This window comes from Globicephala melas, chromosome 6 (assembly GCF_963455315.2).
Source record: "Globicephala melas chromosome 6, mGloMel1.2, whole genome shotgun sequence".
NCBI lineage: Eukaryota > Metazoa > Chordata > Mammalia > Artiodactyla > Delphinidae > Globicephala > Globicephala melas.
In genome coordinates, this window is record NC_083319.1 from 28,379,463 (window position 1) to 28,394,515 (window position 15,053).

A 15,053-nucleotide genomic window follows, 5' to 3' on the forward strand; every position below is an offset into this window, starting at 1 on the left:
AGGATTACTGTGTGGAGAAGCTTCAAGCACTAATACTTTTGGAATGTGACATTTTTCCTTGGGCAGTGTGACTTTGTTTTTGTAGAAATATAGTGCTGGCTGGGAGTTGGAGACATAATTTGGCTCAGTGATATTCTAACTGTCCTTTCAAACTTTTGGGCCACCTCTCCAAGAGTAAATGGGGGAAGAGTAAGTAGGGTGTGGCTCTGAGTCCAAGTCTCAGGTCCCTTGTGCCTGTTTCAATCAGAGAAAACCTCTTTTTTTTATGGTTTTTAATATTGAAAGGGTTCATGTGAAGAAGGAACTCCACAGATTTTTAAAAAAAATTCTCAAAACCATTGATGGGAAGATGGATATCTATTCATTTTTAAAAGTCTATCAGAAAGGAGACATCGAGATGTCTCAGTGGGAAAACCCTGGAATTGGATGGGCGCACACTCAATAATTAGCTTAATCAATGACAAAATTGCATTCACAGAAAAAAATAATCCCAAGAAAGCCCAGTCCATCAGCTGGGAATCACTAGTTCAGAGAAGCAGTCCATGAGAATACATCCAACAACAGGGATGAGTCTGAGCATTCTGGTCGTCTGTGTGTTATGTCTTGTTCCAGAACAGGTATCTTTCTTTGGGTTTCCTTGGAGCTCTGGTGAAATGCCCCTTGGAACAACATCCTTTAGCATTCAGTGTTCAGGTTTCCTATTCACCACAGGGCTCTCTGATGTGTCAGTAATTTCTTTTAAAACCAGGGAAAAAGCCCTAGAAGAAGGATGCGCCTGGAAAGAGATCTTCTTCATTATAATAGAAAGAAATTGGAATCCTCTGAGCCTTTGCACACCATGATTTCTCTAGAGAAAGATGGGCCCTCTTGGGGAACTAAGAAGGTTCTGTTTCTGGACCCTGTACCTGGATGATACCCTAGAATATTCCTTAGAAACACATGCCAGGGTTTACACTCTTGACTGACCATCAGGGAGTCCTTGTGTCCGGCTTGACGCTCTGATGCTATAGCTTCTGCCTGAGGTGAAGGTCGTAGTCAGACTGTGACTTTCGGATGCTTCTGTGGCAGGGTTGATGGTAATCCCGTCAGTGTGAAGGGCTTAGGCCTAATGCTTAAGATCTGTTTTTGTTTTATTCCAGAAATAGTATTTTCTGCTTCAGTGGTTGAAAATGTACTGAGTTATTTTCATTGCTCTGTGATTCCACTGGTAATGTTTCTAGAGTATAATTTTAGTAAGATATGTTTCTGTATGGAGATGTCTGCAGCCCCAGATAACTGGTCTAAATAACCAGATAAGCTCATCTGTGAAGACACTTGCAGCCTGTTGGCACTTTTTGCATCGTGAGACAGAGGGTCAAAGGTTGTTACAAATGGTAGACCATTTCCTTGGACTGTTTTGGCTGTTTTGCTTTATTTCACAACAAGATCGAAATGTTCACCTTTTCAGCTGGGATGATTCAGACTTTGGAAAGATGGGTGCTTTTAGAAGACATAGTAATTTATTCTGGTGCCCATTCATTGTTTCACTTCTGTTTACTCATTAAACACCTATTGTGTGCACAACCCAGTAAAATCCCTCTAATTATATAATGTCTGAATTACGCTCTAAGTAGAATGATAGTACAGCCTTCATAATCTGACAATCAGCAGCTTAGGGTTCAACTTGAAAATCTCTCCCTAGTTGGAAAAATTAGCGTGATCGAGGACATGGAAATGCACTGTCAAAACTGTCAGCTACATCACAGCCCATCCTGTCATGCTGTGTTTGTGCCTTGTAGACCAGTTGGTTCACGGCGGGTGTTGATTGGGGTAGCTGCCATATGCTTCCTGCCCATCTCTCGGGCATAGGAGCATCTCAGGTTCTGCTCCTGCCTGTCAGCTGTTGCTGTGAGATCTTCCTAAAATCGGAAAATGGGGCTCTTGAATTAGAACATAATGAGTGGCCAGGATGGCTCTGTGTAAAGATGTTTTAGGGGATACCTCTGGGATGAAGTGACTTCCAAACATTTTGAAATGTGACTCTTATAGCAGTGCCTTAATTGGAGCACTGGGGTTGATACTTGATTTACATTAAGCAACCTTTTGCTTCTGCCACTTGGGTGGAATTTTGACATGGGTGATGGTAGATGGATGTTCCGTGACACCTCGTTGCACATGGGCAGTTAATTGCGCCAAGATATACAACAGGAGCAGCAACCAACATTGCGGGGGAGGGGAGAGAAACTGTTCTGTCCGCACGCGTTTCTGTACTAAAAGTGGATTTTGAGGAGAGACATGTTTTGAAACATTTCTCCTCTCTTTCTTTCTTTCTTTCTTTCTTTTTTTTTTTTTTTTTGATGTGGCTATTTCTCTCTTTTTCAGCCAAAGTATTCTGACACTTTCTCCTGGGTCTCCTTCAGTTCCCTGATGACCACTTGGACCTCAGTATTTTGACAGAAGTGGGGAAGTGTGGCAGAGTAGAAAGGGTGTAGGCCTGGGGTCATCTGCATCTGGGTTCAAATTCTGCCTCAGCATTTTACCAGCTGTGGGACCTTGGATACATTAGATTCTGTAAGCCTCAGATAACGAAGCTTTTACCTACAGGTAACGTAGTTTACCCTTGGTTGTGACTATTGCTCAGGTATATGAAGAGCCTGGCATAAGGCCTGGCACACATTAGATGCTCAATAAATAGAAGTTAATAATTTAATTGATATGAGTAATATAAATTATATGCTGAAAGCAGTGGCTGGTAAGGAAGAAATTTTCTTTTATAAATCAGTGTTAGAAATCAGTCATATACCAAGCAAAGTAATCCTGAAGAATATTTCAATGAAAAATTGCATTCTTTGCTTAGGTATTGCCAAGGCTTCTTATCCTGTAGATTATTTGTTTATGCCTTGGTTATACCTTGCATAAAATGAAGGTATGAATTTTGCATATCAAGGTGTTCACAGGGCTGTATTCCTTTTTGGAGGCTCTGAACATGAATCTGTTTCTGAACTCATTCGGATTGGTAGCTGATTTCAGTTCCTTGAAGTTGTAGGACTGAGGTCCCTGTTTTCTTCCTGGATGTCAGCTGGGGGCTGGTCTTTACTCATAGAGGCTGCCAGCATTCCTTCTCGTGCTTTTCACATGGTCCCTCCCCAGCCACAGTGGTTTGAGCCCCTCTCATGCTTTAAATCTGATTTTTCCTTCTGCTACATCTCTCTGCTTCCAGCCTGAAAGTTTTTTGCTTTTAAGGGCTCATGTGATTAGACTGAACCCATCCAGATAATCTAGGATAATCTCCCTATTTTAACATTCATTATTTTTTACATCTGTAAAGTACTTTTTACCAGGTGAGGTAACTGATTGACAGGTTCCAGAGATTAGGGTGTGGACTGCTTTGGGGAGGGCATTTGTTCTGCCATAACTGCCTTTGGATTGGAACATATATTGGAACAATATTTCATTCTGTCTTTGAAGTGTTTCTCCAGTGCCCTTGGCTTTTTTTTATTAGTCCCGTTTCAGCCCTGTGTACTTTTTTGCTCATATTCTGAGAGTGATTCTAAAGTACAGTAGACGCTACTCATTAAGGTTTGTAATGCACAAACCAAAGAGCAGTGGCTTTGGGAAGCAGAGCATCTCTGAACAAGGCGTGAGACATTCATCAACAGAACCAACGCATATTTACTGTCTGTCTACTTTGTACCAGGTACTGATCTAAGGCACTGAAGGTTCAGCCATGAACAACGCAGACAAGGTCCACGTGGAGCTTTCATTCCATTGGGCACTGAGAACCAGCTTTAAGGCTGAGACTGGAAACTTGAGGAATTCTTCCTAAGTTCTGTGTTCTGTAAAGTGAGGGCTGCCCTTCCAGCAGCTGCCTGACAACAGTCTTGTCTCATATGGGACACTGTGAGCCCTAGTGAAAGTCTGTGTGGTTAAGTAGGCTTGGGCTCTAGTCCTGTCTGTGATGTGAAGATGGTGTCTGGTTTTTTTTTTGTTAGTTTTGTTTTTTTGCGGTACGCGGGCCTCTCACCGTTGTGGCCTCTCCTATTGTGGAGCACAGGCTCCGGAAGCACAGGCTCAGCGGCCATGGCTCACGGGCCCAGCCGCTCCGCGGCGTGTGGGATCTTCCTGGACCGGGGCATAAACCCATGTCCCCTGCATCGGCAGGTGGACTCTCAACCACTGCGCCACCAGGGAAGCCCGGTGTCTGGTTTTTGAGGTGAGGAAAACGGTGTCTGATTCGAGTTAGCAAGGACAGGCATGCAGATTGACCTCCATCTTAGACACTGCACGACCATGTGGCTAAACTGCCTTGACTTATACTTTCATCCAAAAAGGAGAAGTTCTATCTCCATGGAACAAAGTGTTCTGTTCCTGTGTCTTCCGATGTGTGTGACACATTCTTGCAGAGGCGGAACTCAGTTCATAGGGCAAAGGAGTTAAGGTGAGTGGTGCTCTGAGGTGCCCAGAGGACTAGTGGGCTCACAGCTGGACTGCACAAGGATCGAAGGAGCAGGTGGAGGAGGAGTGAAGAGTTATCCTTGTCTTGAAGGGTCTTTGACTTGATGAGGTGAATATGAAACAGAGTATATCTGAATTTGAATGACCTTTGAAGCAGCACTCACACCAGTCCATCCCCCACCCTCCTAATGTGCTCTTCCCTTTGCTTTTCATTTTTCTTCCATATTTATTGGACACCTAGTTATTATGTGCCAGGAACTGTGCTGGACACTGAGTTGAAATAAAACACCAGCTCAGAAATTAAAGTCAAATTGACTTTGCTAGGTTATTGCATTTTTTATTTTAAGTTTCAGTCTATTACAACTTAGTTAAACTAAGTTTTTGGTGGGGCACATGCTGCAGCATATATAGAAATATAATGTGTATTATAGAATGTAGGAATATAATGTTGTACATGTGAAATTTATATAATGTTATAAACCATTGTTACCTCAATTTAAAAAAGAAAAAAATAAAATTCATGTGGAAGGAAAAACCTAGTGAGGATAGAAAGAATATAATGAAGTCATTTATTAGGTCCAGAAAAGATGGCACAGTGGACTTGATCATTCTCAGGCCAGTGCCCCAGACTGTCATGCTTTTAGGAAATGTTTCAATGTTGTGATTAACACATTTTGCAGAAATGGGTAGGAGTTTTTGAGTAATACTCATTTGTCTATTCTTCCATTAATGATAGTACAGTATCTAGCTGTGATCTAAAAATATTGAATAATACATGAATTCCTGTTAGCTTAACACAGAACATACAGTCTTCACCAAAGGTTTTATTTTCCCTCTTTTTCCCCATTTGCCTTCATACAAGAAAATCTTGCCCCCTGTGGTCAATGGGGACCTGTATGAATTCATAGCCAAGGGAATGTTTTTGGTTAAGAAAAATAGTAGGAGGAATTCCAAACTGTGAATGGCTTACCAGAGCTCTTTGGAAATACTATTGGCAAGTTTTGTCTGCCTTTGTCAAGTAAGTATGAGCCGGAGACCTCAGTTAACAGTAGGTACAGGCACATGGTTCTCAGACTTCATCGTGTGGCCTCATTTTAAGGCATATTGGCTGGGGTTAATTTTGTTCAAGGAAGTTAAACATCTTTCAGATCTGATAAGTACTCAAGCCAACTTATATTCTTACCCTTCCTTCATTCCTGCCAATCTCCTTTCCTCCTCCCTCTCTCTCTTATCTTTCATCGAATTAAAAAGAAAGTTATGAAATAGTTCAAATATATAAAAAGGTACAGAAATAACATAAAGAACACTCATGTACCAACATCCATCATTTTATTATGCCTGCTTTAGATTCTTTTCAAGAAAGAAAACACTACAGATACAGTTTATGTCACCTGTGTATCCCCCTCTTTCCTCAAAGATAACCGTTATCCTGGAGTGGCATATTTTTATGCAACCATATATATATTTGCATTCTGTTAATAACAGTATAGGGTATTGGTTTGCATGTGTTCATATTGTATAGGTGTGCATGTTGATTTGCAACTTGTCTTTTTCACTCAACGTTATGTTCTTGAGATTTATCAATGTTGATAAATGTGGCATCTGGTTCGTTTTAACTGCTGCATGGTGTTCCATTTTTATTCTAAAAAAATTTTTTTTAATTTCTTCTTCCAGTCTTTGGCTTGTTTTTTCCCATTGCTGATGGTATCTTTTTGCACATAGTTTTTACTTTCAGAAGTTGAACTCGTTAGTTCCCATTTTTGGTTTGGACTTCTGTATTTTAAGAAGGCCTTCCCTACCTTAGGTTCATAAGTACATTTTCTCCTCTATATCTTTTAAACTTTCATTTTTAGTTTTAGCTTTTCAATATACCAAGAATTTAATTTTGTATAGTGGTATGAGATGGAAAAATTACTGTCTTTTTTTTTTAACATCTTTATTGGAGTATAATTACTTTACAGTGTTGTTAGTTTCTGCTCTATAACAAAGTGAATCAGCTATATGTATATATATATATATCCCCATATCCCCTCCTTCTTGCACCTCCCTCCCCCACTTGCTATCCCAAGCTGATCTCCCTGTGCTATGTGGCTGCTTCCCACTAGCTATCTGTTTTACATTTGGTAGTATATATATGTCAGTGCTACTCTCTCACTTCATCCCAGCTTACCCTTCCCCCTCCCCCTGTCCTCAAGTCCATTCTCTATGTCTGCATCTTTATTCCTGTACTGCCCCTAGGTTCATCAGAACCATTTTTTTTTCCAGATTCCATATATATGTGTTAGCATATGGTATTTGTTTTTCTCTTTCTGACTTACTTCACTCTGTATGACAGACTCTAGGTCCATCCAACTCACTACAAATAACTCAATTTTGTTTCTTTTTATGGCTAATATTCCATTGTATATATGTGCCACATCTTCTTTATCCATTCATCTGTTGATGGACACTTAGGTTGCTTCCATTTCCTGGCTATTGTAAATAGTGCTACAGTGAACGTTGTGGTTCATGTTTCTTTTTGAATTATGGTTTTCTCAGGGTATATGCCCTGTAGTGGGATTGCTGGGTCATATGGTAGTTCTATTTTTAGTTTTTGAAGGAAACTGCATACTGTTCTCCATAGTGGCTGATCTGATCTTTATGATTTCTTTCCTTCTGCTAACTTTGGGGTTTTTTGTTCTTCTTTCTCTAATTGCTTTAGGTGTAAGGTTAGGTTGTTTATTTGAGATTTTTCTTGTTTCTTGAGGTAGGATTGTATTGCTATAAAATTCCCTCTTAGAACTGCTTTTGCTGCATCCCATAGGTTTTGGGTCGTCATGTTTTCATTGTCATTCATTTATAGGTATTTTTTGATTTCCTTTTGATTTCTTCAGTGATCTCTTGGTTATTTAGTAGCATATTGTTTAGCCTCCATGTGTTTGTGTTTTTTACAGTTTTTTTCCTGTAATTGATATCTAGTCTCATAGCGTTGTGGTCAGAAAAGATACTTGATACGATTTCAATTTTCTTAAATTTACCGAGGCTTGATTTGTAATCCAAGATACGATCTATCCTGGAGAATGTTCCATGTGCACTTGAGAAGAAAGTGTATTCTGTTGTTTTTGGATGGAATGTCCTAAAAATATCAGTTAAGTCTATCTGGTCTCATGTGTCATTTAAAGCTTGTGTTTCCTTATTTATTTTCATTTTGGGTGATCTGTCCATTGGTGAAAGTGGGGTGTTAAAGTCCCCTACTATGATTGTGTTAGTATTGATTTCCCCTTTTATGGCTGTTAGCATTTGCCTTATGTATTGAGGTGCTCCTATGTTGGGTGCATAAATGTTTACAATTGTTATATCTTCTTCTTGGATTGATCCCTTGATCATTATGTAGTGTCCTTCTTTGTCTCTTGTAATAGTCTTTGTTTTAAAATCTATTTTGTCTGATTTGAGAATTGCTACTGCAGCTTTCTTTTGATTTCCATTTGCATGGAATATCTTTTTCCATCCCCTCACTTTCAGTCTGTATGTGTCCCTAGGTCTGAAGTGGGTCTCTTGTAGACAGCATATATATGGCTCTTGTTTTTGTATCCATTCAGCCAGACTTTGTCTTTTGCTTGGAACATTTAATCCATTTACATTTAAGGTAGGTGATTATTGATATGTATGTTCCTATTACCGTTTTCTTAATTGTTTTGCATTTGTTTTTGTAGGTCTTTTCCTTCCCTTGTGTTTCCTGCCTAGAGAAGTTCCTTTAGCATTTGTTGTAAAGCTGGTTTGGTGGTGCTGAATTCTTAGCTTTTGCTTGTCTGTAAAGGTTTTGATTTCTCCATCAAATCTGAATGAGATCCTTGCTGCGTAGAGTAATCTTGGTTGTAGGTTTTCCCCTTTCATCACTTTAAATACGTCCTGCCACTCCCTTCTGGCTTGCAGAGTTTCTGCTGAAAGATTAGCTGTTAACCTTATGGGGATTCCCTTGTATGGTATTTGTTGCTTTTCCCTTGCTGCTTTTAATATTTTTTCTTTGTATTTAATTTTTGATAGTTTGACTAATATGTGTCTTAGCATGTTTCCTCTTGGATTTATCCTGTATGGGACTCTCTGTGCTTCCTGGGCTTGATTGACTGTTTCCTTTCCCATGTTAGGGAAGTTTTCAACTATCATCTCTTCAGATATTTTCTCAGACCCTTTTTTTTTCTCTTCTTCTTCTGGGACCCCTATAATTCGAATGTTGATGCATATAATGTTGTCCCAGAGGTCTCTGAGACTGTCCTCAATTCCTTTCATTCTTTATTCTGCTGTGTGGCAGTTATTTCCACTATTTTATCTTGCAGGTCGTTTATCCGTTCTTCTGTCTCAGTTATTCTACTATTGATTCCTTCTAGAGAATTTTTAAATTTCATTTATTCTGTTGTTTATCATTGTTTGTTTGCTCTTCAGTTCTTCTAGGTCCTTGTTAAACGTTTCTTGTATTTTCTTCATTCTATTTCCAAGATTTTGGATCATCTTTATTATCATTACTCCGAGTTCTTTTTCAGGTAGACTGCCTATTTCCTCTTCATTTGTTTGGTCTGGTGGGTTTTTACCTTGCTCCTTCATCTGTTGTGTATTTCTCTGTCCTCTCATTTTGTTTAACTTACTGTGTTTGGGGTCTCTTTTTTGCAGGCTGCAGGTTCATAGTTCCTGTTATTTTTGGTGTCTGCCCCCAGCGGGTGAGGTTGGTTCAGTGGCTTGTGGAGGGGACTGGTGCCTGTGCTCTGGTGGGTGGTGCTGGATCTTGTCTTTCTGGTGGGCAGGGCCGCATTTGGTGGTGTGTTTTGGGGTGTCTGTGAATTTAGTATGACTTTAGGCAGCTTCTCTGCTAATGGGTGGAGTTGTGTTCCTGTCTTTCTAGTTGTTTGGCATGGGACATCTAGCACTGGAGTTTGCTGGCCATTGGGTGGACTGGGTCTTAGTGTTAAGATGGAGATCTCTGGGAGAGCTCTCATCGATTGATATTATATGGAGCTGGGAGGTCTCTGTTCCAGTGTCCTGGACTCAGCCCTCCCACCTCGGAGGCTCAGGCCCGACACCCGGCTGGAGCACCAAGACCCTGCCAGCCACACGGCTAGGAAGAAAAGGAAGAAAAAAAAAAAAAAAAGAACAGCTAGAACCCCAAGCCAAATGGTAAAAGTAAAACTAAACAGAGAAAATCACACAAAGAAACATACACACTCACAAAAAGAGAAAAAAGGCTAAAACAAAATAAAAAAATAATAAAAATAGAAAAAATAATAAAAAAGATAAAAAATTTTTTAAAGTAAAAAAAAGAAAAAGGAAGAGAGCAATCAAACCAATAAACAAATCCACTAATGATAACAAGCACTAAAAAGTAAACTAAGATAAACATAAAACCAAAACCCAGTCAGACAGAGAAAGCAAACCCCAAGTCTACAGTTGCTCCCAAACTCCACTGCCTATTTTGGGAGCATTCATTGTCTTTTCAGGTATTACAGAGATGCAGGGTTTATCAAGTTGATTGGGGGGATTTAATCCGCTGCTCCTGAGGCTGCACGGAGAAATTTCCCTTTCTCTTTTTTGTTCGTGCAGCTCCTGGGGTTCAGCTTTGGTTTTGGCCCTGCCTTTGCGTATAGGCCACCCTCAGGCGTCTGTTCTCTGCCCAGACAGGAGGGGATTAAAGCAGCAGCTGATTAGGGGTCTCTTGCTCACTCAGGCCAGGGAAAGGGAGGGGTACGGTAGTCATAATTGGAATGGAGGGTGAACCTGTGGCAGCAGAGGCTGGCGTGATGTTGCAGAAGCCTGAGGCGCGCCATGTGTTCTCCCGGGGAATTTGCCCCTGGGTCACGGGACCCTGGCAGTGGTGTGCTGCACAGGCTCCTGGGGGGGTGTGGGTAGTGACCTGCGCTTGCACACAGGATTCTGAGTGGCAGTGGCGGCAGCGTTAGCGGTTCATGCCCATCTCTGGGGTCTGAGCTGATAGCCGTGGCTTGTGCCTGTCTCTGGAGCTCGCTTAGGTGGTGCCCTGCCTTCTGTGGGCACACGGAGCAGGAATCCCCTCTCCTCACACACCTGGAAACAATGCTGTGTTGCCTCTCCAGCAGGTCCAGACTTTTCCCCAGACTCCCTCCTGGCTATCTGTGGCACACTAGCCCCCTTCAGGCTGTCTTCACATAGCCAACCTCAGTCCTCTCCCTGGGGTCTGACCTCCAAAGCCTGAGCCTCAGCTCCCAGCCCCTACCCGCCCCAGAGGGTGAGCAAACCAAAAAATTACTATCTTATATGAGTAACTACTTGTCTCAGCAGCACTGGTTGAATAGCCCATCCTTTTCCCATTAATTTGTAATATTAAATCTGATTTACATCAGTCTCCTCTCTGTATTTTATAGTGTCCAAGCACAAAAAAGTGAAATGAAGTCTTGAGCAAAATACCTGGATAATGTAAGATTTAAACTTGATGTTGAATTTGAATTGTGTGTGTTTTTAACCCTGTGATGTCAACCCACACCTATATGTGTAACTCCAATCAGCACTCCTTTGAAAATGGAAATTAGTTTGTACTGATTACAGGTTGCCAATACTTATGTTAATGAATTCTGAGCATTTAGTCTCAAACAATGATTAGTATAAAAAGGATCCAAAAAAATGGAATTGACTATTCTAGTTATGACTTATGGATGGGTTTAGCCAGTGTTTTTCTTTTTGAGACCAAAACCTGAATCAGTCAATTAAACAAACAAACCAAAGTTCAGTCTATTGACAACAAGTTCGTATAGTAAGATACGGTATTGTGTGGAGTTTGAATATCTAAAGGTCTGAAATCCACAGTAAATGTAATGAGGTCTTTATGTTTATGTCCATGGTTAACTATGTTCATGGGTGAGACAGCCATTGCAGTAAGGCCTGCTGTGTGTGTGGAGTTTTGCTGAATTGTGTAGCTTCTAAAACAAGAAGAATAAGCTTGCTCCAAAGTTAAGACACTTAAATGGAAAAACCTGAAGGAAAAATCATTACCCAATGAAGATTTAAATTCATTCAGATGGGGAAGACATATTCTCAAAACAACATGAACTGCTCATTGATTTGTCTCCTTCAGGGGAATGCTTGCTAGTGGGGACAACCGGCCAGTGTTGGGTCTGGGGTTTAGAGAGCTAGCCTTTTGCACTTGGTGACTTGTGTAAACAATTGGTGTGACGTACCTGGCCGCAGATGCCTTTGGCACTATCTTGGATCCCACGCAAGGCCAGGTAAACTGATTGGCTTCTTGTCACTGCTTCACAATCTGAAGTAGACAGCATCGTGTGGACCAGATATAGAATGCACAAACAGCCACACTTGTGCAAAGAATACTGTGAAAAAGAGGTGTGAATATTGTCCAGGTGCTGTGCCTCAGTGGTTCTCAAACTTCAGCGTGCAAAAAATTTCCTGAGGATTTGTGGGTCTTACGTCTAGCTTTTCACTCAGGTCTCGGGGGCTGGGCATCGGCACGCCTGACAAGCACCTCAGGTGGTTCTGATGAGAGTTCCTAAAACCACACTGTGTTGGTGAAACCTGGTTATTCTCAATCCTCTGGCATGATTTAGGTTGTATTCAAGTGCAATTGTTTTTTAATTTAATATTTTCTTTTAATCAACTCATTTGTTTTGTATAAAGAAAAGGAAACTGAATTACTCCTATAAAAGTAAAATCAGTATCACTTGCTGTACATAGAGGGTACACATGAATATACATTAAGATAAAGGTGTGTGTATGTGTATATATATACATAGTCATAGGTAATGATTTTGCTTTAGGTTTTTCCATTTAAATGTCAAGTTTGGGGAAAGTTCTGTGTATATGGTATAAATATATACCAATATAAGTATATCTGTCATCCACTTAATATTATCTTTTGTTTCTCAGTTTGGCAAACACTAAGAAAAAGGGTTATAGGGGAGAGAGAAGCATTTGCCCCAGGCCGTCAGGAATTAAGGATGAGGATGTCTTGGTTTTGTGCTGAGGACCATTTATAATTTTAGAAATAGCACACTGGAGTGTGGCTGGTATTCTTGCCTCGAGCTGACAACTCTAGCTGTCTGCCTCGTGGAGAAGGGCACCTCGACAAGAGGAAAAGTTCACCCAGAGACAGACAGAAGGGAGGGTGCACGTCCCTTCAAGAACTGGAAAACCCTGTGTGCGGAGGACTAGCCCTTCTGTTTTGGTAGTAAACTTTGGAGGAAGGGAAGAGAAAGGCAAGGATGGAATTGTTTATAATTATAAGGACCTGCGGTGTGCCAGGCACTGTGCAGGGGCTTGCACATGGCCTCTGGTTTAATGTTTTGAAGGCGCTGTGACACGTGCACATTATCGTTTATTCTGCTGTGGAGTTGAGGAAGTGGAGGCATGGGGAGTTGAAGCCACTTGCCCAGGGTTCTGTAGTCACTCCGGGTCACCCTAGAGTGATACGAATCTTATTTCAATGCAGACTTGAAAAAGAAATGCATTAACTACCACATTTTAAGTTTTAAATGTTTATATTAATGTAATTTAGCATTTTTTGTTTTGCTGTGCAATCCTGAACATGTATCCTCTTGTGAGCCTCATGGTAAGCACAGAAACAGTTTTTACCTCCTATGTCTTCCAATTATGACCTCTCGTTATGTAAAAGCTTTTCCTTATCAAGGTCTCTGTAAGTTCAACTTTCAGTGTGGTAGCCTTCAGGTGGTAATGTGAACCTGAAGAGAGAAAGAAAAAGCAAACAAAAAGCCCCCCACCTGTGTTCGCTCATAATTACTTCATGGAAGGAATGAACATTAACACAGCCTGCGAGTTGTGTCACAGATACCTACCTGAGTGTAGCATTTCAAGGAAAGCATGGGCCCATCAGAGGACTGGGAGTGTGGGAAGGCTGGTCTCTGGGGAGTGAGCCATTCTAGAAGAGCTCATGAATCAGGCTGGATGAAATCTTCCAGAGAACCTTTAGACAGATTTTATCAGAAATGTACATTTGGGATTATGCTAGGATATTATGATGAGATCATGATACTAACTTAACCTTCTGCATTTGGAGTTCTTTTTAAAGGGAAACATCCCAGGCTGCTCTTTCCCAGAGATAATGATGAGCTCCGTCTACTTTCAGCCATCTTCCATGCAGGCTGCCTTATGATTTCACAGCAATCTCCGATATATGACAAATATCAAAATGGTTCAGCCTTCTCTAGATTTCTGAGGGTCTGATATTGAATAAAATGATGCCCGTAGAAGCAACAAGGAAAGATGGGTTTTCCCCTGGAGATTTTTCCCCCCTATTTGACAAATAGGAGTGATGAAACTGACCCTGTGTCTTTTTTTCTTTGGAAGCCTGAAAACTCAGAAGCAGTTCTGGCCTCAGAGCCTGTGCATCATTGCTCTATTTCTCCTCTAGCTTAGGCTTTCTTCCCTAACCTAGCTTTTCCTTGGGCCTCAATTATTTGCTTATATTTGCCGTGCAGCTAGGTGGCATATTACAATTTGACTCAAACTAGACATAAAAACAAGTATTTTTAAATTATTTTAAATTAATTTTAATATATTAAAAATAAGTAAATTTCCAGTGTTAGAAACAGTGCTGACTTGAGTGGAATGAAAGAGAATTCCTTCTTTCCATGCTTTTGGCAACTTTATACTGTCTTCGTTTTTTGTGAGCCATCACACACTTGTTTCTCAAGGCCATTCCCATGTTGTCTTTCTTGCAGAATCATAGACAGAGTTGGGAATTTATGGTCAACTTTGCCTTGGTCACACACACACACACACACACACACACACACACACACACACACGAGATATTTTTATCTCTTGCATATCAACTAGTTTAAAATACCCTTTAAAAGCATCCATCAAAGAATCAGTAATTCTTATCTGAGATGAACAACCTGCAAACGTACAGTTAGAATAATTTGAGTGTCTTATTTTGATTAGGAGTGGGTTTCTTGTGTTTTAAACTCAAGATTGTGAATAGTTTTAATTAACTTGTTTATTTTTAAATACAGATTTCAGGTTTACATTGAGTTTAGAAACAAAGGATTTTTTTTTCTCATTGCAGACAGAACTAAACTCCACGTCTCCCTTCCCCAGCAAGGAGCTGGCTGAAGCCACAAAAGCTTTGCTGGATAGTCTTGGGATTGTGGCTCAAGAGGTAAGTCATTTCTTTTTCAGCCCCAGAAGGCAGATCGTCCACTATCACTTCTTTCCACCCTGAGTTTGGCTCAGAGGGTCTTTTTGACTTGAATATCATAGGAAATGTAAAATCAGCTTTATACCTGTGATCTTAAAATTACCTGATTTGATCTCCTTACTTTAGAGATGAAGAAACCAAGACTCATAGATGTCTCAAGGTTAATTAGCTAGGGGCTGAAGGCCTGATATCTAGCCTAGAACTTTCTCTCATAATTACTCTTGGCCCCTAGTTAATGACCCATTTGTAAAGAGGATGATTCCTCCTCATCTTCCGTGTACTGTATTTGTCTTACCAGCAACTTCTCCGTATTTATTTATTTTTTTAAATAAATTTATGTATTTATTTGTGGCCGAGTTGGGTCTTCGTTGCTGTGTGCAGGCTTTCTCTAGTTGTGGTGAGCGGGGGCTACTCTCCATTGCAGCGCGTGGGCTTCTCATTGCAGTGG

General features: G+C 40.7%; 1 protein-coding gene across 3 annotated transcripts in view; it reads left to right on the forward strand.

Moving 5' to 3' along the window:
* The window catches only part of ABCA1 (ATP binding cassette subfamily A member 1), a 136,964-nt gene that overhangs the window by 62,382 nt on the left and 59,529 nt on the right, over window positions 1-15,053 (forward strand). For all 3 annotated transcript variants that reach the window (XM_030859138.2, XM_030859136.3, XM_030859139.3), the window contains exon 8: window positions 14,474-14,566. In XM_030859138.2, the coding sequence (XP_030714998.1) occupies window positions 14,474-14,566 (93 nt within the window). The remainder of the gene's footprint in view (window positions 1-14,473; window positions 14,567-15,053) is intronic.